A 27,236-nucleotide genomic window follows, 5' to 3' on the forward strand; every position below is an offset into this window, starting at 1 on the left:
AGGATTCTTTGTGGGATGGGGGCAGTCAGTGCCTCTCTGACTTTCGGTTTCCCCAACAAGTTGGGGCTGACAAAGCAGTCAGGGTCTGTGACTTTCATCCAGCTCCGTGGATGCAAAAGCCAGGCTGTAAAAACTCATGGAAATTCAGTTTTAAGTGCTTGACGTGCTTTTCAGGGCAAGTCTGTGGAGCAGCTTAGCTCCCACCGTGTCCCATTTCGGGCCATGTGGACGGTCTGTGCCCACCAGCCAAGGACCACGGGGAGGGCTGGGACCCCGGATGGGGGCTGGCGGGGGGGAGGGCAGCGGACCCGCTCCGAGGGGAGCCGGGCAGTTTTTGTGGGTGGCACGGTGACCCTGCCCTTGTCTGTCTTATTGTGGCATCAGAGGACCTCCTTTTAGAAGCCAATGTTCTGTGAGATTGTTTTTGCTGTTGGCGTCAGCTCAGCTGCCAGTGGAGATGGTGGGGATTGGCTGGCCGGCCCTGTGGCCTTTCCTCAGTTAGTCTGTAAATTATTCAGGCAATTCTCAGAAGTGGATCTAACCTGCCAAGGTTTAAAGGGGCCTGTGTTTTCAATCCCTTGCCAAGTAGAGGCCTGAAAGTGGTGTTTCATACACACCAGTCTCAAGCCAGGGGGTCGCCCTCAGTGGTTGTTCTCGTTCAGTGGGGAGAGGACCCCCAGAGCCGCGATCACTGATTCACTCCACAAACCTCGGGGCTGGTCTGCCCCATGGCAGGTACTCGGGTGTGGCCCTTGGCGGATGTGGACATCTGCCATGGGGGTCTCACTGCCAGCCCGCCAGCACCACATAGCTGGGGTCAGAGGAGTTGCTGGCCCTGTCTCAGCAATCCCGTTTTCTTACCTGCAGAATAGGGGTAATTGGTACTTAAACTCAGAGGATGGAGCAAGGTCACCCAGGAGAGTGCTAAGTGGTTGGTCGGCACATACACACAGTAGCTACTTCATCCTGTGAATCAAAGGCCGGGTTAAATCCTGGAGCGATTTCAGCTGGAAGATGGGATTGCGGTTGGGGAGAGGGACCCGGGGTATTTTGGAGTTGACATGAAAGCTGGACCCCGAGGGGTTAGGGAGGTTGGGGTCTTAGAGGTGGAGGTGGGGTGTGCAAGGGGCCCTCTAGGTGGGAGCGGTCTGTACAGAGGCAGGAGCTGCACGGCCAGGCTGAGAGAGGAGGTGGGAAGGCAGGCGGGGCGGCCAGGAGCTGGGGGAGGAGCCTGAAGCTTTGGGGGTGTGGGGAACTAGTGGATGGCTCCCCCCGGTCTCAGGGTGAAGGGTTCAAGGCGGGGCAGCTGCTGGTGGCAGACACGGCAGCTGAGAGATGATAGATACGATAGGTGATAACTAGATAGACAGGTGATAGGCAATAGATGATAGATAGATAGATAGATAATAGATAGATAATAGAGAGATAGATAATAGATAGATAATAGAGAGATAGATAATAGATAGATAGATAATAGATAGATAATAGATAATAGATAGATAATAGATAATAAATAGATAATAGATAGACAGATAATAGATAGATAGATAGATTGGAAGGTAGGTAGCTAGGTGTATAGATAGGTAGGTAGATAGATAAATAGGTAGGTGGGGTGACTAGCTAAATAGATACATAGAGTGGGTAGGTAGATATATAGAAGGGTAGGTAGGTAGGTAGGGTAGGTAAGTAGGTAGACAAGTGGGTAGGGTGAACAGATAGGTACATAGATACATACACACACATGCCTACATACATACATGCATACACACACAGACTGATGGATAGCTAGGTAGGTAGGTAGATGATTGGATGAATGAGTGGATGGATGGATGGACAGACAGGTAGGTGGGTAGGTCCTCCCCCAGGCAGGAGGACCTGGGGAGAAGTCTTCAGTTAAGTGGTACTGAGTGTTGATCAGTGACCGATCAGTGAGATGAAGATTCTTTACACTTGGGCTGTGTTTTCCACCCCACAGGCCACTCGCAAGCACCGTGTGTTTGGTCCTCATGCATCTTTCATCTTCACCGTCTGGAGTGGGGGGGGGGGCGCGAGGGGGTGGCCCTGACTACACAAGCAGTTAGGACTCCTGCCTGGGGCTCTGGCTCCGTGTCCTGGGCCTTGGTTCTGTGGGTGCCCTTTGAGGAGGCAAGAGGCACCTCACGTGGGGACTGTCTTTTGCAGATCCAAGACATCGTCCGGAGGCGGCAGCTGCTCACTGTCTTCCGGGAAGGCAAGGATGGCCAGCAGGACGTGGACGTGGCCATCCTGCAGGCCTTGTTGAAGGGTGAGGGCCAGGCAAAGTGGGGACAAGGGGGAGGAGCCAGGTGCGGGTTCAGGACCCTGAGTCCTAGCCTAGAGGAGCCAGGAATGCCACCCGTGGGCAGATGCGCTGGTCAGAGGGCAGGTGGTGGTGGACCTCGCCAGGCCTACCTCATGCTCCCACTGGGCAGCTGGGTGCCCACCACCAATGTTGGGGTACAGGCTCCTTTCTCAACTTACCTTCTTCCCTGAAATCTGAGTGCAGCCTGCACTGATTTACCCCTTAGTGGTCATCATAGTTTCTCATAAAATTCTAGCATAGAAAGAAAGAACCCTGGAAGTCTGCTCCTGTCTCCCCACGGTCTGTCTCATGTTTAACTCCTCTGCCCCCAGCGCAGGGCAGAGTCCAAACGCAGGGGTCCTCATGACCAATAGGGCTCTCGACCGACTTCTGCTCCTTAGTCTGACCTCTGCCCTCCAGCCCATTCTCCCCGGGCCCACACTTCACTCTTCCCTCTTCTCCCACTTCTGTGGGGGAGGGAAGCCAGTGCTTCCCTGTCCTTCCCGCCGGTGTTGACATGGCTGAGACATCCCTGGTGCCCAGAAGCCTTTGCTCTGCGCTGAACAGCCCCTCACCCTGGAGGGACACCAGCCCCAGGCCAGCCCTGATGGCAGAGCAGGAGGCTGTCGTAGCAGAGGATCGGCTTTCACTTTATTCCTGTGCATTCATCCACACGCCATGGATGCGGGTCTGGGCTGTTCTGCATCCTCGCCAACACTTGGAACTGTCAGCCTTTGAAGCTGTAGCCCTCCTGGTGGCTATGAAGGGAGATCTCCGTGTGGTTTGGATTTGCGTCTCCCTGGGCTTCTTAGCCATTTGTATTTCATCTTGGTGAAATGTCTGTCAGATCTTTTGTCTGTGTTTATTTGGTTATTTGTCTTCTTATTTTTAAGGTGTATGAGTTCTTGATATATTCTCATACAAATCCTGTGATGGATATATGTGTTGGGTGTATTTTCTCTTGGTTCGTGGTCTGCTTTTTTTTAAAAATAAATTTATTTATTTTATTATTTTTGGCTGCGTTAGGTTTTTGTTGCTGCACGCGGGCTTTCTCTAGTTGCGGCAAGCGGGGCCTACTCTTCCTTGCGGTGCACGGGCTTCTCATTGCGGTGGCTTCTCTTGTTGTGGAGCACGGGCTCTAGGCGCGCTGGCTTCAGTAGTTGCAGCACACGGGCTCGGTAGTTGTGGCTCACGAACTCTAGAGCGCAGGCTCAGTAGTTGTGGCACACGGGCTTAGTTGCACCGCGGCATGTGGGGTCTTCCCAGACCAGGGCTCGAACCCGTGTCCCCTGCATTGGCAGGCGGATTCTTAACCACTGTGCCACCAGGGAAGCCCCTCATGGTCTGCTTTTATATGTCCTTCGAGGTGTCTTTGGAGAGCAGAAAGCTTATATTTTAACACATTTTAGTTTACTAATTTTTTTCTTTATGATTCATGTTCTTTGCATCCCAAGAAATCTTTTCCTTTCCCACAGTTGCAAATATTTTCGTCTGTTTCATTGTGGAAGCTCTATAGCCACAGCTTTTATATTTAGGTTTATGATCTGCCTCAGGTTACTTTTTCTGTGTGGTGTGAGGTAAGGGTCAAAGTTCTTTTTTCTTTTTCCCCAAATAACAACCCATGTTTTAAAATGTTAACCCAGCAAGAGCAGAAACTAGTTGGGCAAGATACTTGCACTGAGAACCTGGGTGAGGTGGTGGTTTTGCAAACAGGGCAAAGGAAGGAAATGTGATGGCCTTTGTGGTCCAACTTTTGAGTGTGAATCTGAAATGCCTGCCTTTCAGAGACCCGTGTCTAGTTTAAACTTAGGGTGGGGGCTTGACCAGGAGCTGGGGACAGAGTGGAGGGCTGGGGTGAGTGGAAGTGGTGACAGAAACCCAGAGATTCTCTGATTCTACCACTGAAAGGAAAAGCGATTTTATAAAGGTGCATGCAGGGGAAGGGTGGGGGGTGGCGGTGATTTTGTGACTGAGCATCTTATCTATTCAATTAAAATGATGGAGACGGGTTGGTGACACACCCCTCCCTCTCTGACTTTGTTAGATGGGAAGTGGCTTTGAGGCCCAGATCAAAGCCCCTGACGCGTGTGCCTTTACCTGCAGCCTCTCGGAGCCACGACCACTTTGGCCACGAGAACTGGGACCACCAGCTGAAGTTAGCAGTGGCGTGGAACCGCGTGGACATTGCCCGGAGCGAGATCTTCACGGACGAGCGTCAGTGGAAGGTGAGGTGGCGGGGGGGGGGGGGCCCTGGGGAGGGGCTTGCTGGGCCTCGGAACAAGGGCAGGCCCTGAGGTGGCCTCGTCCAGACCCCAGCTCTGCCCTCAGTGAGGGCGGCTGGCACGTCTCCTCCTCCCGAAACGGGAGACGCTGGCACCCCCGTCTTGGGGGCACTGAGATAAGGGTTATGCGGGGCGATGACCAAATGCACGGCCCCCCACGTCCCCCTCTCAGCCCTCAGAGCTGTACCCCATGATGACGGCCGCCCTCATCGCCAACAAGCCCGAGTTCGTGAAGCTCTTCCTGGAGAATGGGGTGCGGCTGAAGGAGTTCGTGACGTGGGACACCCTGCTCTACCTGTACGAGAACCTGGAGCCCACCTGCCTGTTCCACTACAAGCTGCACAAGGTGCTGGCCGAGGAGCCCGAGCGCCCGGCCCCCCGCGTGCAGATGCACCACGTGGCCCAGGTGCTGCGCGAGCTCCTGGGGGACTCCACGCAGCCGCTGTACCCCCGGCCCCGCTCCAGCGACCGCCCGCGCCTCCTGCTCCCGGTGCCCAACATCAAGCTCAACGTGAGTGCTGGCTGTGTGCCACGCGCACCGCTGCGTCCTCGGAGCGTTGAAACACGCGCTTTTATTTTCACTGGGAAAGTCAGCTTGGGCTGCCGTAACACAGACGGGGCGGCTTACACAACAGGCGTCTTTCTCTCCTCGCTCTGGAGCCTGGAGTCAAGGTCAATGTGTCGGCAGGTGGGCTTCTGGTGAGGTCTCTCCTCCTGGCCTGCAGGGGACCAACCATCTTCTTACCCTGTCCTCACACAGCCTGTCCTCAGTGTGTCTGGTATAGCTTCCTCTTCTCCAAGGAACACCGGTCCTGTTGGATCAGCACCCCACTCTCATGACCTCATTTAACCTTGATCACATGCTTGAAAGCCCATCTCCAAATACAGTCACATTAGGGGATGGGGCTTCAACATATGAAATCTGGGGGACACAGTTCAGTCCATAACTCTCCCTTTCTGAAAACCTCCAACGGTACAAAAAGTTATGTGGGGAAAATGCTCTCCCCTGTGCCCCGAGCCCTGTGCCCTGTGCCCTGTGCCCTGTGCCCCGAGCCCTGTGCCCCGAGCCCTGTGCCCTGTGCCCTGTGCCCCGAGCCCTGTGCCCTGTGCCCTGTGCCCTGTGCCCCGAGCCCTGTGCCCCGAGCCCTGTGCCCTGTGCCCTGTGCCCCGAGCCCTGTGCCCTGTGCCCTGTGCCCTGTGCCCCGAGCCCTGTGCCCTGTGCCCCGAGCCCTGTGCCCTGTGCCCTGTGCCCTGTGCCCCGAGCCCTGTGCCCCGAGCCCTGTGCCCTGTGCCCCGAGCCCTGTGCCCCGAGCCCTGTGCCCTGTGCCCCGAGCCCTGTGCCCTGTGCCCTGTGCCCTGTGCCCCGAGCCCTGTGCCCCGAGCCCTGTGCCCTGTGCCCTGTGCCCCGAGCCCTGTGCCCTGTGCCCTGTGCCCTGTGCCCCGAGCCCTGTGCCCCGAGCCCTGTGCCCTGTGCCCTGTGCCCCGAGCCCTGTGCCCTGTGCCCTGTGCCCTGTGCCCCGAGCCCTGTGCCCCGAGCCCTGTGCCCTGTGCCCTGTGCCTTGTGCCCTGTGCCCCGAGCCCTGTGCCCTGTGCCCTGTGCCCCGAGCCCTGTGCCCTGTGCCCTGTGCCCTGTGCCCCGAGCCCTGTGCCCCGAGCCCTGTGCCCTGTGCCCTGTGCCCCGAGCCCCGTGCCCTGTGCCCTGTGCCCCGAGCCCTGTGCCCTGTGCCCTGTGCCCCGAGCCCTGTGCCCTGTGCCCTGTGCCCTGTGCCCCGAGCCCTGTGCCCCGAGCCCTGTGCCCTGTGCCCTGTGCCTTGTGCCCTGTGCCCCGAGCCCTGTGCCCTGTGCCCTGTGCCCTGTGCCCCGAGCCCTGTGCCCTGTGCCCCGAGCCCTGTGCCCCGTGCCCTGTGCCCTGTGCCCCGAGCCCTGTGCCCCGAGCCCTGTGCCCTGTGCCCTGTGCCTTGTGCCCTGTGCCCCGAGCCCTGTGCCCTGTGCCCTGTGCCCCGTGCCCTGTGCCCCGAGCCCTGTGCCCTGTGCCCTGTGCCCCGAGCCCTGTGCCCTGTGCCCTGTGCCCCGAGCCCTGTGCCCCGAGCCCTGTGCCCTGTGCCCCGAGCCCTGTGCCCCGAGCCCTGTGCCCTGTGCCCTGTGCCCTGTGCCCCGAGCCCTGTGCCCCGAGCCCCGCTCGCAGGTGTAATCGGTGTCCGTGTAGCCAGGTCAGCAGCTCCACTCGTATCCGGGTGAGATGCATGTGTGTTACAACAACAGGACAGGGGCTTTTCTAGTCTGCATCCTTATCTGATGGGAATCCCGCAGCCTCTCAACATTGAGTACAACGCTGGCGTTTGTGTGTGTATTTATGTGAGGGAGCCTCTTCTTCCGACTTATTAAGTTTTTACAAACGAAGCCTCAGTGCCGATCTTTGTCAGATGCCTTTTGAGGAGTTGAACTGCTCTTCTTTGACCTATGAATTTGGTGAATTATAGGTCGTTATTATTTTTTTATTCCTGTTTTGAATCTCAACTCGATTGCAGGGTAACATGTATTTAATATGGTGTTGGATTCCTAATAGTTTTAGGATTTTGCATCAGAATGTTTAAGTCTTTAATTGTAGTTTTATTTCGGGGGGGTTATATTTGTCAGGTTCTGGTATCAATTTTATGTTAGCTTTGTAAAAACATTGGGAAGCCCTTCTTCTTTCTCTGCCCTGGAACAGTTTATGTGGCTGGAGTTCACTGCTTCTTACAAGCTTGGCAGACTCCCCTAGGAGTCCGTCAGGACCCGGTGCCTTTTTGGGTAGTAACTGATAACTTTCTCATTTTCTTTCCTGATGGTCCCGATGTTTAGGTTTTCTGTCTGTTCTAAGATCATATTTCATTTTGTTTTTTTCCTGCTAGAAAATTATCCACTTCCTTCAGGTTTGCAAATCTGTCCATTGTCCTGTGTGAGCTGTTCCTGACCCCTGAGAATGATGTGGTTGTGGCTTGGTTTTATATATTTACAGTTCTGCTTCTCTTGATTCCACTGTGTTTAAGATGTCCAGTTGGAATGTGCTCAAGTGGAAGCTCACGCAGACCCATGTCTGTAATTTAAGAAGATGAACTAATTTTTCTTTTTTTATAAAGATGAGTCTTCAGGTGATTTCTAAAATCACTTAAAGAAAGTGCAATTTTGTGTGTGATGTGGGAAATGTGTTCTTTGCTTCTGGGAATTGTTTCCAGACTGTCTGAGGATGTGTTTATTTACTGATGGGCCAGGAAGCCTGGGTTCTCATATCACTGTAGGTTGAGTGTGTCTGGGGTCAGGGCCTTCCCACTCACACATGGCTTTGTCTGTCTGGTGTTTCTTGCTGACCTTCTCTGCAGGAGACATGGTGTAGATTCCCTTGAGGAGCTCACAGCATGAATCTCTTAACAGACCCTGTGTTAGAATCTTACTTCATAGAAAAAGGCTTTGATGCCAGCAGATAAGAGTAGGAAACATTGGGGTGCCTGACTGGCAACAAGGGTCTACAAATATTGGTGTGGGAGGTAACTGGGCATTGCACTTTTTGGGTGTGTCTTCACGTCTCCAGAGTGGTGCTTTAAAAACCCCAGTGTGCATGAGAAAGATTTGGGTGTTGTTGGAAATGCAGTTTGCAGGGCTCATCCTCCAGGGACGGTGGGGCTGAGCTCAGGACCCTCAATGGGCCCCGGGGTTCTGATGTTCGTGGGGCCCTAGGTGAGGGCTCTAACTGTCCGCTGCTCACCAGGTGCAGGGAGTCAGTCTCCGGTCCCTGTACAAGCGTTCGTCAGGCCACGTTGCCTTCACCGTGGACCCTGTCCGTGATCTTCTCATTTGGGCCATCATCCAGAACCGCCGGGAGCTGGCAGAAATCATCTGGGCTCAGGTACCCAGACCCGCTTCCTGGCACGCATGGCTATGGGTGGACCAGTGACAGGGCTCTAGCTGGGGCTTCTGGCCAGAGAACCAACCGCAAGGCGTGGGTGAGTAGCACAGGGCCATGCAGAGAGGGCAGTGGGTGTCCACAACACCAGAAGGAACTCGGGGTGTCCAGGGTTGGAGAACAGAGAGCTTGGCCCTAGGCCCTAGGCAAGAAGAGAATTTTTAGAAGGGAGTGCCACACAATCTCCTCCTGTGGTCTGTCTGGGCCAAGGCCCACCTGGCACACACACCAAGCAGGCCAGGCCACCCTCTGTGGCCCACACTTTCTGGTGGTCAGCGCACGTGCTGTGCCCCCCACCCTGCCCCACCCCGGTCAGTAGACTCTGCAGGCAAATTCCATCCCTGGAGGGGCGGCCTCTCTTTCCATTGATGGTTGGGGGATCTCAGACACAATCTGTTACTAAGATGGGCGCTTCCCAGGTGCCGCTGCCCTGAGCTGTTGGTGGGCCGTCTGGGAACACCTGCCAGCTAGCCTGTGGGCTCCTAGTCCCTGGGCCTGCGTGCGGCTTCATCACCCGTTGCGGGGGACTTGCTGGGGAGCTCCCTGAGAAACAGGGCACTGCAGGCCCAAGTCTTCCTGAGTGGTTTTCCTTAGTTCAAGCTGACTCTCCTCATAACGGGAAAGTAAAGTTCTGTAATTTTTTCTCAGAGAGGCCCCGCTTTTACGTGCTGGCATTTCCAGGCTGCTCTCAAGAGCCCGCTCCCCCCAGGGTCCCAGCAGAGGCTCTGGTGGCCCCCCCCCTTCTCTGTAGTTCTGGGAGGTTTGCCCTCACGCAAGGTGCTTGGGGAGGGGGTCGGCAACAGAGCCGGGCCCGACTGTGGCCTCAGGTGTGCCCCTTGGGGCTCAGGGGAGAGAAAAGCCAAACTCGGATTTCCAGGCTCTGACACCGACCCCTCGCCTGGACTGGCACTGCCCTCAGACCCAGCGCCTCTGGGCTGAGCTTTGAGACCCTCCATGAGATTTTCTTGGCCCCCACTCTGGTGCCTGGGACTGGCAGTGCCACCAAGGCAGGGCACCCTGGGTTTGGACAGGGACGTGCGAGGGCCTGGTCCCCGCCTCTCACCTTCGGGGTGCTCCATGCATGAGGTTGGCCAGATCCCCGGGGAGCTGTGGGCCTCGTGCTGGCAGGGCTGTGCTAGCACCAGTGTCCAGCCCATGTTCTGGGGAGGCAAGTGGGCTGCCTGGTAAGCAGACCACTCCCACCGGCCCGTGCAGGAAACTGGCCACCAGCAGGGCTTACCTGTGATCTGGGTGAGCCCCGTGGTTTATATGGAAGGATCCACAAGTACTTGCTCCACAGCCTGTGCTGTCTCGGGGCCTCTGCTGTCTCGGGGCCTCTGCTCTCATCACCCTGGGCGGTGTGTCGGGGGTTCCCAGGGCTGGACCATCCAGGTCCTCACGGTGGCTTCCCCTGGTGCCCAGAGCCAGGACTGCATCGCTGCGGCCTTGGCCTGCAGCAAGATCCTGAAGGAGCTGTCCAAGGAGGAGGAGGACACGGACAGCTTGGAGGAGATGCTGGTGCTCGCGGACGAGTATGAACAGAGAGCCATCGGTGAGTTCCTGGGGCCGCGGCCTTGGACCTGGGCTCAGCTCCTCCTGGGTCACCCTGGGGTCCTCGCCCCGAGTCTCAGCGCCATCCCTGTTCAGGCTGTGTCATCTGGAGAGGCCATGCTCCGACACTGTCCTCGGCTGTCACTGCTGGGGACACGGCTGCTGTGACGTGGCCTTCCTCCCATCCAGGGGTCTTCACCGAGTGCTACCGGAAAGATGAGGAGAGAGCGCAGAAGCTGCTTGTCCGCGTGTCGGAGGCCTGGGGCAAGACCACCTGCCTGCAGCTGGCCCTGGAGGCCAAGGACATGAAGTTCGTGTCTCACGGGGGCATCCAGGTGACCTTCCAGAAACACCTGCCGCGCTGCTGCAGGGGCAGACGCGGCTTCCCACTCACACAGACAGCACAGGAGGTGCCTGTGTGGGAGCCCCCAGCAGGCCCCCAGGAGGCCCCAGGGACAGGACTCGGACGCCCACCCCCTCTACCTGGGGCCTCACGAGGGATACGTGGAGGGGCAGGGCATCCTCTTGGCGCACCGAGTGCAGGATGCTCTGGCGTTTCCTTGGTGACAGGGCGCGCGTGGCACACAGTGGGTGTCCCTCGGAACCCTGGCGCTTCCTTGGAGCACAGCCTCCTGCTGTCACCACGTCCACAGCACTGTCGTGTGCCGGCCGTGCTGGATCCCAGGGACGTGGCGGGGAGGGGGTCCTGTCCACAGCCCCCCACCCCCAGAGAGAGCTCAGAGGGGCCAGCTGGTGAGAGACAGGGGGACAGAAGTCCTGGGCTTGAGCCCTGCTCTCCGCCCCTTCTGTCTGGGAGAGCTGGCCCTGCCCTGCCCTGCCCACAGGGAGCCTCTTCCTCGGCCGGGAGGTGACAGGCCCTGTGCTGAGCTGCCGTCGCAGTGTGCAGAGTCAGTCCTCCTGGGGGCCTCAGGGAGCACGGGGTCGGGGGTGGGGGACGCCCGTCGCCCTGACACCGGCCCCTGTGTCCGCAGGCCTTCCTGACCAAGGTGTGGTGGGGTCAGCTCTGCGTGGACAACGGGCTCTGGCAGCTGGCCCTGTGCACGCTGGCCTTCCCGCTGCTCTACACGGGCCTCGTCTCCTTCAGGTGCCGGCCTGGCTGCGGGCGGGGGCCGGGGGCTGGGGGCCTGGGGGTCCTCACCACTGCCACTGATCCCAGGGCGGAGGGGACTCATGCTTGGGGGAGGGGCCCTCCGGGCCGAGACCTGCTGTCCCCCAGTACCCGCTGGGGCCGAGCGCCACCCTGCCCGCACCATCCACCGTGGCCTGAGTATTTTGTTACAGCCGGAAAGGAACCCGAGGGCCCTTTGGGGACCCCTCCGTGGGGCCGTCTGGCTGAGCCCCCGCTGAAGCCATGCACGCAGGGGCAGCAGCCGCATGCGGGTCCTGGGCCCCCCTTCTCTGCGGTGTGACCTGGGTGGGCTGTCAGGCACCTCACGGCCGCGGTCCCCCCACCCCGCGTCTGCCCCCAGGGACAGGCGGCTGCAGGCCGAGGGGGGCCTGTCCCGCATCCGCGCCTTCTTCAGCGCGCCCGTGGTCGTCTTCCACCTGAACATCCTGTCCTACTTCGCCTTCCTCTGCCTCTTCGCCTACGTGCTCATGGTGGACTTCCAGCCCAGGCCCTCGGGCTGCGAGTTCCTCATCTACCTCTGGCTCTTCTCCCTGGTGTGCGAGGAGCTGCGGCAGGTGGGGCCCTGCTCGGCCCCAGCCCCACCCACTGACCCTCCCGCCCCTGGGCCGCTCCCCGGGCTCGGTCACTTTCTCACGGTGGCCCTTGGCCCAGCGCCGTCCCCGGCGAGACTCACGGGGCCGCTGAGAACCGCGCAAGGCCCCTCGGAAAGGGTGGCCTGCGGCCCCCCAGCCACACCGGCCCTTGCTCCTCCTCCACCTGACCTCCCCTCCCCAGGCTCTGCTTTTTGCTTGAAACCCTCTCTGATCACCCCGAACGGGATGCCCTCACCCGTGGCCTCCTGGACCTTGGGGGCGTGTGAGACGCCGGCTCCGCTGTGAAGGGCACTGCAAAGTGTGGGGTCCCGAGACCACTCTTGGGTTTGATAATTCTCCAGAAGCACCCCCAGCGCCCTGAGCCGGCAGCTGGCGGTTACAGGTGAATGACCGCACAGGAGGCCACAGCTTAACATCGGCTGCGGGTCGAGGTGCACGGCAGCGTCCGGCCAAGGATTCTGGGCACAGAGCTCCTGCTGCCCCCTTCCCTCGGTGGGCAGGGTGTTTCCTGGGGGTCGGTCGGGTACTGGGGGGTGGCCCACCTCAGTGTCCAGCCCCTCTGGAGGTCAAGCTGGCCCTGCGCGGTCCAGGCCCCATCCTGAGTCCCGCTGTGAGCCGACCTGGTGAACAAAGACCCCTTCTGGGCTCGGATGCCTCCTCGGGGGCCCAGGGCAGAGGGAAAGGCTGATCCTCACGGCTTGCCCCACCCCCACCCCGTTCCCACACTGTCCCCACCTGCCAGTACCTGGAGGCAGCCGGTGGACGTGACCCTCAGCTGGTGTGGGGAGGGGCCGGCCCGCTGAGAGACGCCCGCTCAGACTCACCCCTGCTTTCTGAACTTGGCAGCCAAGAGCCCCAAGATAAAGCCAGCTTAGCTCACGCGCGCCAACACCTCCGCCTGTGGGGGATCCTAGGGCACCATCAGGGTCCCCAGGAAGGAGGTGCAGGGCGGGCGGCCAGGCCTGGGGCCGCGCTGGCTCTGCGGGCCTCGCCTCGTCCCGCACGGCCTCCTGCAGCAGAAGCCCCCGGTCCCTGAGCCCCGGCCTCACCGCGGGCAGCCCCAGGACAGAGGGCAGGCCCGTCTCCCGGAGCCTGCCCAGCGGTGCCGAGGAGGGGACCCGGTTGCTCCCGTGGGGCCGCCTGCCCCGCGCACCCAGCTGCTGGGGTCCGGGGTGGGGACTCCCGCGGGGCAGGCCAAGCGGGGCCGCGGTCCCTCCACCGTCTCTCCCTCCTCTGGGGGCCGCTGCAGGGGGCGGGGAGCTGTTCCCTGACGCCTTCGCTTGAGGCTGGGGCCAGCGGAGGCCACGTGTCCTGCCCGCGGCCCCTCCCCAGGAAGCCGTGGTTTGCTGGTTGCTGGGGCCGTGAGAGGGATAACGCCCTGGGCCCACTGTGTCCCCTGCCAGCTCTTCTACGACCCGGACGAGTGTGGGCTGATGAAGATGGCGCTGCGGTACTTCAGCGACTTCTGGAATAAGCTGGACATCTGCGCCATCCTGCTCTTCATCGTGGGGCTGACCTGCCGGTGGGCTGCCTCCCCGTGTGGCGCCCGCCCCGCCCATCCCGCCTGAGGCAGCCGCCCCACAGGGTCCCCCCGCGGGGCTCAGCTCCCCTCTGGACGCATCTGCCCCGAGGGTGCCCTCCCCCCACCCGGGGACAGTGAGGGAACCAGGGCGGAGACTCAGGGCTCTGTCACGGCGGGTAGCTGCCGTGTGCGCGCGCCTGCATCCCAGCCTGGGGCTCTGACCTCTCCACTGCCCGTCAAGGCTGCGCGTGTCTGCCCTGCCGTGACCCGCTTTCTCCACCAGGCGAGACTGCCCGGCCCAGCCTTCTGGTTCCCGGGACGCCCATGCGGCCTGGCTTCTCTGCCCGTGGCTGGGCTTCTGGACCCTCCTGGAGGCTCTGCCCCTGAGCTCACACCCAGCCTTAGTACTCTGGGGTCCCGGGGTTGCCCCTGGACTGGGGCAGGTGAGCAGGAGGCTGGGGCCAGGCCCTCGGGGCGGCCAGCTGAGGCCCTGCTTTGCCCAGCCAGGCTCATCCCCTCGCTGCTGTACCCCGGGCGCGTCATCCTCTCCCTGGACTTCATCCTGTTCTGCTTGCGGCTGATGCACATTTTCACCATCAGCAAGACGCTGGGGCCCAAGATCATCATCGTGAAGCGGATGGTAACGGGATGAGGGGCCCCTGATGCCAGTTGCAAGTGAGGCGCCCCAGGGCTCCAGCACAGCCCGTAAGGCCCCCAGTCCCTGCCTTGCCCCTTGGGCCCCCACCCCCGGGCGGCCCGTCTCGGGTCTCTGCCTGTCTGTTGCCTCCTCCACGCAGCCTTGCCTGATCTCCACAGCTCAGTCCTGACCCCGGTTACAGCTCCTATCACTCCCCTCCTGGGTCATGGTCACGTTGGACCCTTCCTGCACTTCAGGGGGAGCCCAGCGCACCTTTGGGGTGTTGGGGCAGCCCCAGGGCTGTTCCCCCGGAGCTCCTGGCTCTAGGCGTCCATGCCGTGGGCGTCGATGGAGTCCCCCTCCGCTGCAGGGCACACAGGAGCCCACCTGTGGGCAGTGAGGGTGTGGGGCTGCAGCCTGGTGTCCCCCTGTCCCCGCAGATGAAGGACGTCTTCTTTTTCCTCTTCCTATTGGCCGTGTGGGTCGTGTCCTTCGGGGTGGCCAAGCAGGCCATCCTCATCCACAATGAGAGGCGGGTGGAGTGGATCTTCCGGGGGGTCGTCTACCACTCGTATCTCACCATCTTCGGGCAGATCCCGGCCTACATCGACGGTACGATGGGCCCTGACAGCCATGGGGAAGGAGGTGCCGGCCCAGCGGGGGTCCTGCAAGCTCACAGAAGTGGGGGAGGGAGGGCCCGGGGGCCGTGGCTCCTGCAGTGCCTGTGGCCGAAAGAGACAGGTGCACGCTGGGTCCAGCTGAGAAGGGAGGGCGTCAGCTGGCGGAGCCTGAGCTGTACCTCGCAGCTTCGGGGAGATGGGGCCCTGGGGCATCAGCTGACCCCCACCCCCCGGCATTAAATGCTGCCCTATTCCTTCTGTTCCTCCCACTGCAGTCAGAAATAAGTCCTCCTTCTCTGGACACAGAGAACACTCTCTGTGTACTGAGTTTGTTCTCTTGAAGAGCTTCATTGAGATTTAATTCACATTACCATAGAGCTCACCTGTATAAAGTGTCCGCTGCAGTGGCTTTTAGTATATTTACAGAATCTAATTTTGGAACATTTGCATCACCCCAAAGAGACACCCCATGCCCACTAGTAGTCACTCCCCTTCCCCCTTCCCCTCAGCCATAGGTGACCTCTAATCGACTTTCTGTCTCTATAGAATTTGCCTTTTCTGGACATTTCATATAAAGTGGATCATGTAATACAGTCTTTTGTGTCTTGCTTCTTTTACTTAGCATAGTGTTTTCAAGAGTCTTCCGTATAGTAGCCTGTATCAGCATTTAATTCCTTTCTGTTGCCAAATAATACTCCATTGGATGGATTTGCCATGTTCTGTTTATCCATCCATAAGCTGGTGAACATTTGAGTTGTTTCTACGTTTTGGCTCTTATGCCTAATGTGACTATGTGTTCTATAAATTTTTGTGTGGACACGTTGTCATTTCTTTTGGATGTATACCTGGGAGTGGAATGGCTGGGTCACATGGTAATTCTATGTTTAACTTTTTGAGAAGCTGCCCAACTGTTTCCCACAGCAGCTGCACCAGCAATGTATGAGGTTCCAATCTCTCCACATTCTCGCCAACACTTGTTATTATCTGTCTTTTTTGATTCTAGCCACCCTACTGGGCGGGAAGTGTATCTCACTGTGGTTTGATTTGCACTTCCCTGATGGCCAATGATGTCGAGCATCTCCTCATGTGATTACTGAGCCATCTTCTTTGGAAAAATATCTGTTTCTATCCTTTGCCCATTTTTCAAGTGGGTATCGGTCTTTTCATCGAGTTGTAAGAGTTCCTTACATATGGTTACCAAGTCCCTTATCATATTTATGATGTGCAAGTGTATTCGCCATTCTGTGGGTTGTCTTTTCACTTTCTTTATGTTGTCCTTTGAAGCACAAAACTTTTCAGTTTTGTTGACGCTCACCTTGTCAATCTCTTTGATCATTTGTGCTTTTGGTGTCATATCTAAGAACACACTGCCCAAGCCAAGGTCAGGAAGACTTATGCCTATGGTGTTATTCTACAAGTTTTATAGCTTTAGCACCTACTTTTGGCCTTTGATCTATTTAGATTAATTTTGTATACAATATAAGAGTCATTCTTTTACAGAAAGCATTCAGTTGTTCCAGCACCCTTTGTTGAAAAGACTATTCTTTCCCCATTGAATTGTCTTGGCACCCTTGTCAAAAATCAATTGACCATGAATGAAAGCGTTTATCTCTAGGCTCTCAGTTCTATTCCATTGATCTATGTGTCTATCCTTGTGCGGATACCACAGTCCTGGCTAGTATAGCTTTGTAGTAAGTTTTAAAATCAGGAAGCGTGAGTCTTTTAACTTTGTTCTTTTTTTCAAGATTGTTTTGGCCTCTGGGTCCTTGGGTCCACATGAATTTTTGGGTCATCTTATCAATTTTTCCAAAAAGAGCATCTAGGATTTTGACTGTAAACATGTGATGTCTTCCACTTATTTAGATCTTTCATTTCTTTCCATAATATTTTTTATTTTTCAGTGTATAAGTTGCACTTCTTTTGTTAAATTTATTCCTAAGTGTTTTATTCTTTTTCATGCTGTTGTAAGTAGAATTGTTTTATTAATTGAATTGTTTACTGCTTGTGTATAGAAATACACTATATTTTGTATATTGAACTTGTATCCTGAAGCCTTGCTGAACTTCTTTATTAGTTCTAATAGTTTTTAAGTGCATTTTTTGGAGATTTGCTATGATCATGTCATCTGCAAATAGAGATACTTTTACTTGCTCCTTTCCAATCTGGATGTCTTTTATTTCTTTTTCCTGCCTAATTATCCTGGTTAGATCCTCTGGTACAGTGTTGAAACATATCAAGAACAAATGTCTTTATCTTGTCCCTGATCTTAGGGGAAAGCTTTCAGTCTTTCACTACTAAGTACTCTGTGAGCTATGGGTTTTTTGTAAATATCCTTCATCAGGTTGACGAAGTTCCCCTCTATTCCTAGTTTCTTGAGTGTTTGTATTATGAAAGGGTGTTAGGTTTGTCAGATGCTTTTCCTGCATCAATTGGAATGTTCATATGGTTTATTTTCTTTATATTGTTAATATGGTGTATTATATTAATTGATCTTCAGATGTTAAAAGAACTTTGCATTCCTGGGATATATTTCACTTAGTCATGGTGTATAAATCTTTTTATATGTTGCAGGATTCAGTTTGCTAGCATTTTGTTGAGGATTTTTGCATCTATCTTTTTAAAGGGTGTTGGTCTGTAGTTTTCTTTTCTTGTAATGTTTTTATCTGGTTTTGGTATGAGAGTAATACTGGCCTCATAGAATCACTTAGAAAGTAGTCCCTCCTCTTTTATATTTTGGAGAAGCTTACGAAGGATTGGTCTTAATTATTCTTTAAATATTTGGTAGAATTCACCAGAGAAGCCATCTAGGCCTGGACTTTTCTTTGTGTGAAGTCTTAAAATTACAAATTCAATATCTTTACTTGTTATAGGTCTATTTGTGTTTTCTACTTCTTTTTCAGTCACTTTTGGTAGTTTTTGTCTTTCTAGGAATTTTTCCATTTTTTATAAGTTATCTAATTTGCTAGCATACAATTTTTTTGTAGTATTTCCTTATAGTTTTTTCTGTTTTTGTAAGGTTGGTTGCAATGTCCTCTCTTTCAGCTATGATTTAGTCATTTGAGTCTTTCTTTTTTTTCTGGATCAGTCTAGCTAAAAGGTTGTAATTCTGTTAATCTTTTCCAAGAACCAGATTTTGGTTTTGTTGATTTTCTTTATTGTTTTTGAATTCTCTATTTCATTTATTTGCATTCTGCTGTTTATTATTCCCTTCCTTCTGCTTGCTCTGGGTTTACTTTACTAAAATGGAAGGTTATTTTATTGATTTGATCTCTCTTTTTTTTTAAATATAGGTATTTCTAGCTATTATAATGAGTTTCTATCTTAGAAAATTAGTAGCACTTTCAAAAATATATTTGATTACAGAACAGTGCATACTCATTGCTAAAAAAATTTTAAATTCAAGTTAAGTATAAAGAGGAATGTTCATAATCCTACCTCCCAAAGTTAACCACTATTAACTTAGTATATTTTCTCAGAGATTTTTAAATGCACAAATGGAATATATATTTATGTTTTGTAATATTATATTACAAATATTATAATAAAGGATAAAGGATAAATATTATCCTTTACTTTTCTGCAATTGTGTGGCTATATTTTGTTTTGTAATCACTCGTTCCACATATAGGAATGCTGCCTCTGTAGCTTTTTTCCTTTCTCGTGTCTCCCTTCTCTTTTTGATAGTTGTTAATTTTCTCCTTGAATCCTTTCCCACCGCGTTTTTCTCCCCAGGGTTGGGACCTGTGCCTTATGATGACACAGCCCCTCCTGGTGCTGCCCCCGCCTGGGGCCCAGAAAGCGCCCTGGTGGGATGGATGGCTGGATCTGGGCAGGGGCACGTGCCCGCCTGGAGTACAGGTCTGGCTTCCCTTGGCAGCCGCACTTCCTGCCCACGAGGATGCTTGGGGGTAGATGGGTGCCCCTCTTCGGGCTGCCCTCGCGCCTGAGCTGATAGCTGTGGTCACCCAGATGTGTGGGTGTCCAGGTCTGCGGGCTCATCGCCCGAGGACCCTTGTGCTTCCACTTGGCTTTCTTGGCTCACCTGCCCCCTCACTCCCGAGGCAGGCGTGAACTTCAACCTGGACCATTGCAGCCCCAATGGCACCGACCCCTACAAGCCCAAGTGCCCCGAGATCGACGCGACGCGGCGGGAGCCCGCCTTCCCCGAGTGGCTGACGGTCATCCTGCTCTGCCTCTACCTGCTCTTCACCAACATCCTGCTGCTCAACCTCCTCATCGCCATGTTCAAGTAAGCGCCCTGCGGCCTGGCCGGGCGCACACCCCTGGCCCTCCCGCCATCCCCATGGGGTGCGGACGGGGCGGAGCCCGGGACCTGGCTCAGCCCAGGTTGACCGTGCACGGCCACGCTCTCTGGTCACCGCTGAGCCCGTCCCAGGCACTGCTGCTGCGGGACCAGTGCACGGGCCGTGTGCCCGGAGGCTGCGGGCTGGGGCACATGGAAGTCTCGCCCCTCCCACCCTGGAGGGAGCGGGTGCGGGGCAGCGACCTGGCTGAGGCCGGCTCTAGATGTGGAGGTGCGTGTCACACTTATTGAAAATCCGACGATGCAGGATGACCTATATTTGCTCTCCATGGCTCAGGGCATTGCCAGCCCCTCAGCGCCCCTCCCGGCCTCCACAGAAGGGCCCCTGGGACCCGTGGTGACCCTGGTGAAAATCCCTTAATTCCTGGTTTGGGCACCGTTTCTCTTGCCTTTCATCAGCTAGCGCGATGAGGTCGCCACTTTCTGATTTACCACGTGTTCTGAACAGTGAGAGACCCTGACCTGTGCTGGGCTGTGATAGAGACAGAGAGGCCAGAAGGCCGGCGGGCGGGGGCTGCGTCTTGGCCCTGCCTGGCCTCCCTCCCTCCCTCCGAGGGCCTCTCTCTGGCAAGGATTCGGGTCAGTTGAAGTCCATCCACGAGACACACACGTTGCAGAGAATAAACGTGTCGGCCTGTTGAAGACACCGTCCCTTCTGTGTGTCAGATTCAAGGGACGAGCCCCTGTTAGAGTCCAGTGCAGGACACTGTGCATCTCCCAACACACGCAGCTGTTTTACCCTCTAACGAGGTCTGTAGAACCTAAAATCTAGGTCTTCTTTCTTCCTTCTCCCCTTGGCTCCCAGGAAGCTCAGAATTCTGAGGCCGGCAGTTCAGCTGCCTTTTCCTGCATCTGGAGTGGCCCCCTGGGTGGTGTGTGTGCTCTTTATGGGCCGTCACGGCAGACACGCCGGGCAGTGACACGCGTGTGTTTGTAACCGTGTTTGGGTGGCCCATGTCCCCCTGTAACCAGTGCTCTCTGCCCCCTGCAGCTACACGTTCCAGCAGGTCCAGGAGCGCACGGACCAGATCTGGAAGTTCCAGCGCCACGACCTGATCGAGGAGTACCAGGGCAGGCCCCCTGCGCCGCCCCCCTTCATCCTCCTCAACCACCTGCATCTCTTCATCAAGAGGGTCATCCTGAAGGTCCCCACCAAGCGGCACAAGCAGCTCAGTAAGCTGCCGTCTCCCTCATCCCAGAGCTGCATCTGGGGCGCAGACGGGGTGGGGTGGGGGCAGCAGCTCCTTGGAGAGTTCCGGAAGCTCGGTGGGCGTGCAGACCGCTCAGGCCACCGACTTCCCACCAGCCTGCTGGGGGCGGGTGTCAGGGTCTCGGCCCCTCCCTGCGGGCCCCCGAGTGGGTCAGAGGCTCCCCTCCCCCGACAGAGAACAAGCTAGAGAAGAACGAGGAGGCGGCCCTCCTGTCCTGGGAGATCTACCTGAAGGAGAACTACCTTCAGGACCAGCAGATCCAGCAGAAGCAGAGGCCGGAGCAGAAGATCCAGGACGTCAGCGACAAGTACGGGACCAGGGCGGTCCCCTCGGGGTTCCTGAAACGTGTGCTCTTGCCACACAGCACACGCGGCGCCGGGGGGAAGGCAGCTCAGAAACCCCAAACGCAAAGGACGAGAGCGTTTGGAAGTATTTTTCGTATAAAAACAGAGGCCGCGTTGGGTGCAATTCCTATGTTGTAGCAAAAGAAGACAGAAACCAAACCAACATTCCCCAGACAACGGGGCTGCGTCCTCCTCCTTCCAAAGTCCCCAGCGGTAGCTTCCCCCATTGTGACTCGGCGGTGGAACTCGTGGCAAATCGAGGGGAGGAGCCGGGCGTGTGCGCGTCTGCACACCTGCACCTCTCGCCCAGCCATGCCCCCCCCCCAAACCCCGGGGCTGTTGGGCAGCCCTGTGAGCCGGGGGCATCCGTTGGCTAAGAGATCTTCCCCTTGGGCCACTAGGCGGTGCTCATTCTATACGGAAACGTATGGTATAAATACTTTCAAATTAAGAGGAAGATGTGTGAAATTAAGGCCAACAGAGCCTGGGCTGCTGGATCTGATAGGCCACCCACCTGCAAAGAGGCTTCCTTCACATCCCGCCCCCGGCTGGCCTGCGGGGCTCAGCTGTGTCCTCTTGCAGGGTGGACACCATGGTGGACCTGCTGGAAATGGCACACCTGAAGCAGTCGGGCTGCATGGAGCAGAGGCTGGCCTCCCTAGAGGAGCAGGTGGGTCCCGGGCTGGGACCTCTGTTTCTGGGCACAGCTCCGACGGACCTGGAAGGTCGCTCCGTGGTGTGGTGGCTTTGACAGTGAGCATACTGGGAAGCCAATCAGGAGAAGGGGCGGTGACATCGGGGCCATTGCTCCCAGCTGGCAGGGGCACCTTCTCCGTCCTCCAGAGAACTCCACCAAACGCTCCCCTGCCTGCGCTCTGCCACAGCGCACGGTGTGACGGCCACATCGGGGGCTGGTCTGAGGGAACAAAGTGTTGACCTTCCCCTGGCCTCCTTGGAGCTGTCCTCTGAGACAGCCACTGTCTCCAGACGCTGCACCTGGAACCTGGGAGGGGGCCGTGGAAATTACTAACAGCCCTTGGCTGCTTTCTCAGGCTGCCAGCTATGCTGGGAGGGAGGGAGGCCATGGGGCCAGCAAGGATGCGTATGGATGTCCGTGTGGACAACTGGACTGAGGGGCAACATCGGAAAGCAGCATGTGGATGTCTCAAAGCAGCTCCAGATGAGAGAGCGGTGGCCAGTAGGCGACAGGAGAGCCGCCGCCACCCGCCCCTCCTCCCTCAGTGTCCTCTGACAGCACCCTCATCAGCTGGGCAGCCCTGAGTGGCCTCACGTCCAAGAGTCATTGTCTCATAGGCCAGCTGGGCTCAGGTGCCTGAGTGATGCTGAGGGACAGTAATGTGTATTAGTTCATCCATCCATCTATCCATCCATCCATCCATTCTTCCATCCATCCATCTGCCCATCCATCCATCCATCTATCCATCCATCCATTCTTCCATTCCTCCATCTGCCCATCCATCCATCCATCCATCCATCCATCCATCCATCCTTCCAGTCATTCATGCATCCATCTATCCATTTATCTGTCCATCCATCCATCCCTCTATCCATCTGTCTGTCCATTCATCATCCATCCATCCATCCATCCATCCCACGTTTCCTGTGTGCCTCCTCCGTGCCTGTCCAGAGCTGGCCTTGAGAATGTCAGGGTGACAGGCATTATCTCATCCTTGAGGATTCCCAGTCAGGGGGAGGCACAGACATAAAGGTTCCTTGTCACAATGTAGTTCAATAGGCACAGTGAAGGAGGTGGATGCAGGAGCTTCGGTCAGGGAGGCCTTGGGACTCCAGGACGAGGAAGTGTGGACCAGGCAGAGGCCAGGTCCCCGCCCCTCCGTGCCCCTCCTGCTGTGCCCTGACCCTGTGGCCCCCAACCCCGTGGGCCTGCCCTGGGTTCCCCTCCTCACTCTGAGTGCTCTGGCCCCAGGGCCTGTGCCTTGCGACACAGGGGAACAGGGTGGGTGGGGGCTGGGCATTCCGTGTGGGGGCAGGTGTTGACCAAATCTTGTTTGGGACGTGCCTTCCAGATGGCCCAGACGTCCAGAGCGCTGCACTGGATCGTGAAGGCCCTGAGGGACAGCGGCTTTGGCTCGGAGGAGGGCGTCCCCACCCTGGGTGAGTGGGTGGCTGTACCAGCAGCTGGTCTCTACCACCTGTGCTCTTTTGCGTCCGGGGGTCCGTGGGGAGGAGATGCAGCAGGCCCAGTGCCTCGGGGAGCACGGCCCACCCCACAGATGCACGTGCAGAGTGTGGCCAAGTCCCCCGCTTGACCAGCTGGGGACTTCCAGAGGTCGCCTGGCCCCCAGCCCCATCCCCCTCCTGTGCATCAAGCTACAAAGTGGGGGCAGCTCCAGCAGATACCCGAGACCCAGGCACGTCGACTGGGTGACGGAAAGCAAGTCTTTGTTCCTAAATTTGCAGTCGGCCAGGAAATGGGCATGAGTAACCCTCCTGGGGTGTTGCTGGCCCCGGAGGAGCAGTGTGCCCTCCTCAGCGGGCCAAGCTTCCGTAAGGGCCTGTGCGTCCAGCTGATTACCGAGAGCTCTCCTGGGGGCTGTCCAAGGTGGTGGTTGCCTGACCCCAGGTCTCTGTCCTCCCGGGCCACGTGCTGGGGGCCCTGGGGAGGGTACCCTCTTTGGGGCTGGCATTCAATCCGGGCTTGGGGAAGTAGAGGCAGCCCAGAAGTTTGTGGGAAAGGACCATAGCGGATGGCCCTGTCCTGCGCGCCTGGCACCCGAGTCCGCGCCCAGCTTTGCCCACAGCTCCGTGGGGCTGTTCCCATTCCCAGCACCCCAGAAGGCCTCGGTGGGGCGGGACCCTGAGCTGGACGGCGGGCTGCAGGTGGAGGACCCGGGCGACGCCTACCACGCGGCTGCCCGGCACCTCCTCTACCCCAGCTGCCCCGTCCAGCGTTTCCCGGTGCCCAACGAGAAGGTGCCCTGGGAGGTGAGTGCCCGTCCTGCCGCGTCCACCAGGCTGCAGGGGCCCGGTGTCCTGGGGGCGAGCAGTCCAGCCCCCCGGGGTGGGTGAGCCCGCTGCGGCCTCACAGGGACATGACAACAGATGAGAAAACGGAGGCACGCGGTCCACGTGGCCAGAGGGGGTGGAGCTGGGGTTTGAGCCAGGACGCTGGTGGGCCGCCATCCACACACAGCCGACTGCCCTGCTTGTCCGACCCCCTGTCCCCAGTGAACGGTCCCCGCCCTGTTTCTGAGTGCCGGGGAGGCCGGAGGTGGAGAGAGAGAGAGGGAGAGATGGTTGAGGCATGGGGGTGCCCCCCCCCCGGTCTTCTCTCTGGTTTTCCTTGGAACATTCCAGGCTGTTACTCTTCCCCAGTCTCCGCCAGTGGGACCCCTTCTCCCCTCTAGAGCCCAGCCTAGCCCCCCCATCCCCCATCCTGGGGGCTGGTCCGGGTGTGTGCGTCCTCAGGTCTGCTGAGCTCGGGCTCCCGGGCCCTTTGGGCCGTCCCAGGGTCTTGGGCTCTGAGGTCAGCCGTCCTGGGCGCCAGCTGACCTGGGGTGGCGACCGACTGAGGGAAGCCCCGTGTCGTGCAGACGGAGTTCCTCATCTACAACCCGCCCTTCTACACGGCCGACAGGAAGAACAAAGACCTGGTGGACCCTGTGGGGGAGTGAGTGCCCTGCTTCCTGCCTGGGCGGGTGGCCCGTCCTCCCTGGGGGCTGGGGCCGTGCACGCTGGGAGGGCGGCGGCCGGGGAGGGGCCCTCGTGGTGGACCCCCTGAGGGCTCACCGCGGCCGCTCTGCATCCCGCCGTCTTTGTCGGGGACGCGACCTCTCCTCTCGCTCCCAGCGCCCTGGAGCCTCTGTCCAGGATCAGCTACAACGCGGTGGATGGACGCCTGGACCGGCGCAGCTTCCACGGGGTCTACGCCGTGCAGCATGGGCTCCCTCTGTGAGTGCAGCCGGGCCCTCCTCCGCGGCCTCTGGCGGTTTCCTTCCGGGGTCAGGTCTCCTCTCCGGCAAAGTGGGCGTTTTTCTGATAAAACAAACCAAATACAGAAGAAAAGAAGCAGCCACATAAGGCGTTTCCTTCGTGGGGAGGTGGGGGCCGTGGGCTGGCCCCGCTGGCCTGGGCGCTGCACCCTCGTCCCCCGATGTAACCTTTACAGCTTCCATTCCTGTGGTGTGGAAATGGGGTAAAAAGTGGACCGCCCGGCTGCCAGCTGCACCGATCGTGAGAATGAAGCGGGGGGAGCTGTTAAAGTGCCCCTGGGGTTACGTGTAGGGGACGGAGGTGTTTCCAGGTCTGCTCTCTGTAGAGACGGGCACTGAGCCCCACTGTACAGGTGAAGAATCAACATAAAGATGTCAGGTGACCCGTGGCGTCAGGCCCAGCAGGCACTTAGTGGATGCCTACTGTGTGCCAGCCTGGGGTTTGGAGGTCAGAGGGCCTCCTCTGATGGGGTTTGCTGGGGAAGCAGCACCACAGGGCGGAGGCTGAGGAAAGGCTGTCAGCATCTGCGGAGGGACCACAGATGGCTAGGACGTGGGGACCCCATGGAGCAGGCGGTCGTTGAGGGGACCTGGGGGGGGAGGTGTGTGGTGGGCCTCTGGGGAAGGTTCTGGAACAGGAAGCAGAGGCTGTGGAAGGAGGTGGTGGGGCAGGAGAACAGACGTGACCAGGAGCGGCTCCAGCCCTGGACAGGGGAGGGGCCTAGGGGGACGTGGTGTTCAGGACGAGAGCAGGACGGAGTGTCAGGCGGGGCGGGGTGGGGGGGGACCGTCGGGTGCCAGGTCACAGGCCGGCCAAGGCCCTCGGATGCAGCACGATGGTCGCTCAGGCGCTCTCTGGGGGGGGGTCTGCGGTGGGGCTGGGCTTCTGCTCCCAAGGAGAACCCTTTCCTTTCCAACTCATGCCAAGGTGACCTGAAGCCTTGGAGTCCCCCAGGGACAGGATTCGGGGTGGACAGCCCCAGCGGGTGATGCTGAGTCGGCCAGTCGGTCAAGGGGCCCGCGGGCGTTGGGGGTCAGCTCCGGGGCTCCGTAGGGTGGCCTCCTCCCTGCTCCTGTCCATCCTGGGCTGGGGCAGGTGTGGGCGGAACCGGCACGCGCCCCATCAGAGGCCCCGCCTGCTGCCCCGGCCTGGCTCTCCGGCTGCAGGCGGCAGGCTGAGCAGACCCTTGTCCGCCTAGGAACCCCATGGGCCGCACAGGGCTGCGCGGGCGCGGGGACCTCAGCTGCTTTGGCCCCAACCACACGCTGCAGCCCGTGGTCACCCGGTGAGTAGCCCCGGATGAGCACACAGCGTGCGCCACGCGCCCTACCCCGTAGTGGCCTGGATGAGCGCGGGCGCGCCCCAAAACACAGGGCAGGAGCGTCTATGCCCCCAGGAAAGCCCAGGCCTTTCCTGCCCCCAGGCTGCCCTCACTTCCCTGGGGGTCCCCCTCCCTCAGAGGCCCCTTGGGGGAGGGACAAAGCCAGGGCCAGGGCTCACTACGCAGACAAAATGAAAATCCATATCAATCTACCCGTCATTTCCAAAGAGTCACAGAGGTGGAAGGGCTGGCTGGGTCCAGGGCACGTGCTTCTTTAAGGCTTTTGATAGAAAAATATTCTCCCAAAAGGCCTACCCATTCTAGTCAGACCAGCAGTTATGGGAGCGATGGTTACCATCTCTGTGCCCCTGGAGCAGGTGCTCAGGAGTGGGCGGGGGGGGGGGGGTTGCCTTGGCCTCCCCCGCAGCGGGGGAGGGGCTGACATCAGACCATCCCTCCTGCAGCTGGAGGCGGAACCAGGATGGCGCCATCTGCAGGAAGGGCATAAAGAAGATGCTGGAGGTGCTGGTGGTGAAGCGCTCCCTCTCAGAGCACTGGGTGCTGCCCGGGGTGAGCCCGCACCCGCCATCCCGGGTCCCGGGGCCCTGCGTGCCTTTGCCCATTCCACCCACCGAAGGAACACCACCCCCTGTGGTCGCTGCCCTGGACAGCTCAGACTGTCCTTGGTCCTGAATGACAAAGGCCGGTCCCTGCCTTTTAGAGGGAATTCTCCTTCCTAGTACCTTGTTTTGCGGTTGTGAAAACGGGTTCAGGTGCTCTTCGGAGTGTAAGCACTAACTGAGCACCTACTGCATCCCGGGGGGCACCAGGCTCAGGGCTGGGGCTGCCTCGGAGGCTAGACTGGGTCTCCCTGCAGAGCTCAGGGCTTGGGGTTAGACGCGGCTCCCAGGTGGGTGTCTCAGGCGCGCACCTGCCCCTAGCCCTGGGGCCCGAGCTGAGCCTGGGGCAGGGGACGGGGGTGCACAGGCCCTCAGCTCAAGGGCGGCAGCTCCTTGCAGGACCGAAGGCCGGCGTGTACCCCAGAGGCCTTGTGGTGACAGAATTGGGGTGTGGAAGGCCCTGGGCCTGTCCTGTCCAAGCGGGCCCAACCACTCAGATCCTGACCCGTCAATCTGCCCTCTGCCCCCCACGACCCTGCCACTGCTCTGGGGTTGGAGTAGGCTGACCCTGGCAGGAGGACCGTGTCACCCACCAGGCCCCCGGCTGGTCTCTGGGTGCAGCTCTGTCCGGGGTCCCCTCCTCTGAGCCTGTACCCGGGAGTCCGTGATTCGCCCAGCTCAGCAAGAGGCCGTCGGGTTTCCCCACCACCCACCCGGTGGCCCAGCAGCTGCTCTGCTGGGACAGCAAGTTAATGGGTGTGTGTGGGGCAGTGGTGCCACTGAGGGTCTTGAGACCCCAACCAGGATTCCAGGGCCCTGGGCGGCT

The 27,236-nt window shown here is 58.1% G+C and overlaps 1 protein-coding gene across 2 annotated transcripts in view; it reads left to right on the forward strand.

Annotated features, from left to right (window-relative positions):
* Positions 1-27,236, forward strand: part of TRPM2 (transient receptor potential cation channel subfamily M member 2) — a 49,373-nt gene that overhangs the window by 18,852 nt on the left and 3,285 nt on the right. Inside the window, exons 10-30 of one of the 2 annotated variants that reach the window (XM_059921696.1) lie at positions 2,182-2,284; positions 4,424-4,545; positions 4,775-5,113; positions 8,348-8,485; positions 9,965-10,094; positions 10,283-10,428; positions 11,086-11,198; positions 11,584-11,797; positions 13,240-13,358; positions 13,866-13,998; positions 14,436-14,607; positions 18,681-18,864; positions 19,931-20,112; positions 20,325-20,457; positions 21,077-21,164; positions 22,543-22,630; positions 23,304-23,461; positions 24,070-24,146; positions 24,326-24,427; positions 25,668-25,754; positions 26,255-26,360. In XM_059921696.1, the coding sequence (XP_059777679.1) occupies positions 2,182-2,284; positions 4,424-4,545; positions 4,775-5,113; positions 8,348-8,485; positions 9,965-10,094; positions 10,283-10,428; positions 11,086-11,198; positions 11,584-11,797; positions 13,240-13,358; positions 13,866-13,998; positions 14,436-14,607; positions 18,681-18,864; positions 19,931-20,112; positions 20,325-20,457; positions 21,077-21,164; positions 22,543-22,630; positions 23,304-23,461; positions 24,070-24,146; positions 24,326-24,427; positions 25,668-25,754; positions 26,255-26,360 (2,934 nt within the window). Of the gene's footprint in view, positions 1-2,181; positions 2,285-4,423; positions 4,546-4,774; positions 5,114-8,347; positions 8,486-9,964; positions 10,095-10,282; positions 10,429-11,085; positions 11,199-11,583; positions 11,798-13,239; positions 13,359-13,865; positions 13,999-14,435; positions 14,608-18,680; positions 18,865-19,930; positions 20,113-20,324; positions 20,458-21,076; positions 21,165-22,542; positions 22,631-23,303; positions 23,462-24,069; positions 24,147-24,325; positions 24,428-25,667; positions 25,755-26,254; positions 26,361-27,236 lie in introns of those variants that run through there. The other variant, XM_059921697.1, reaches the window with a different exon arrangement.

Source organism: Balaenoptera ricei, chromosome 4, assembly GCF_028023285.1.
Source record: "Balaenoptera ricei isolate mBalRic1 chromosome 4, mBalRic1.hap2, whole genome shotgun sequence".
Classification (NCBI taxonomy): Eukaryota; Metazoa; Chordata; class Mammalia; order Artiodactyla; family Balaenopteridae; genus Balaenoptera; species Balaenoptera ricei.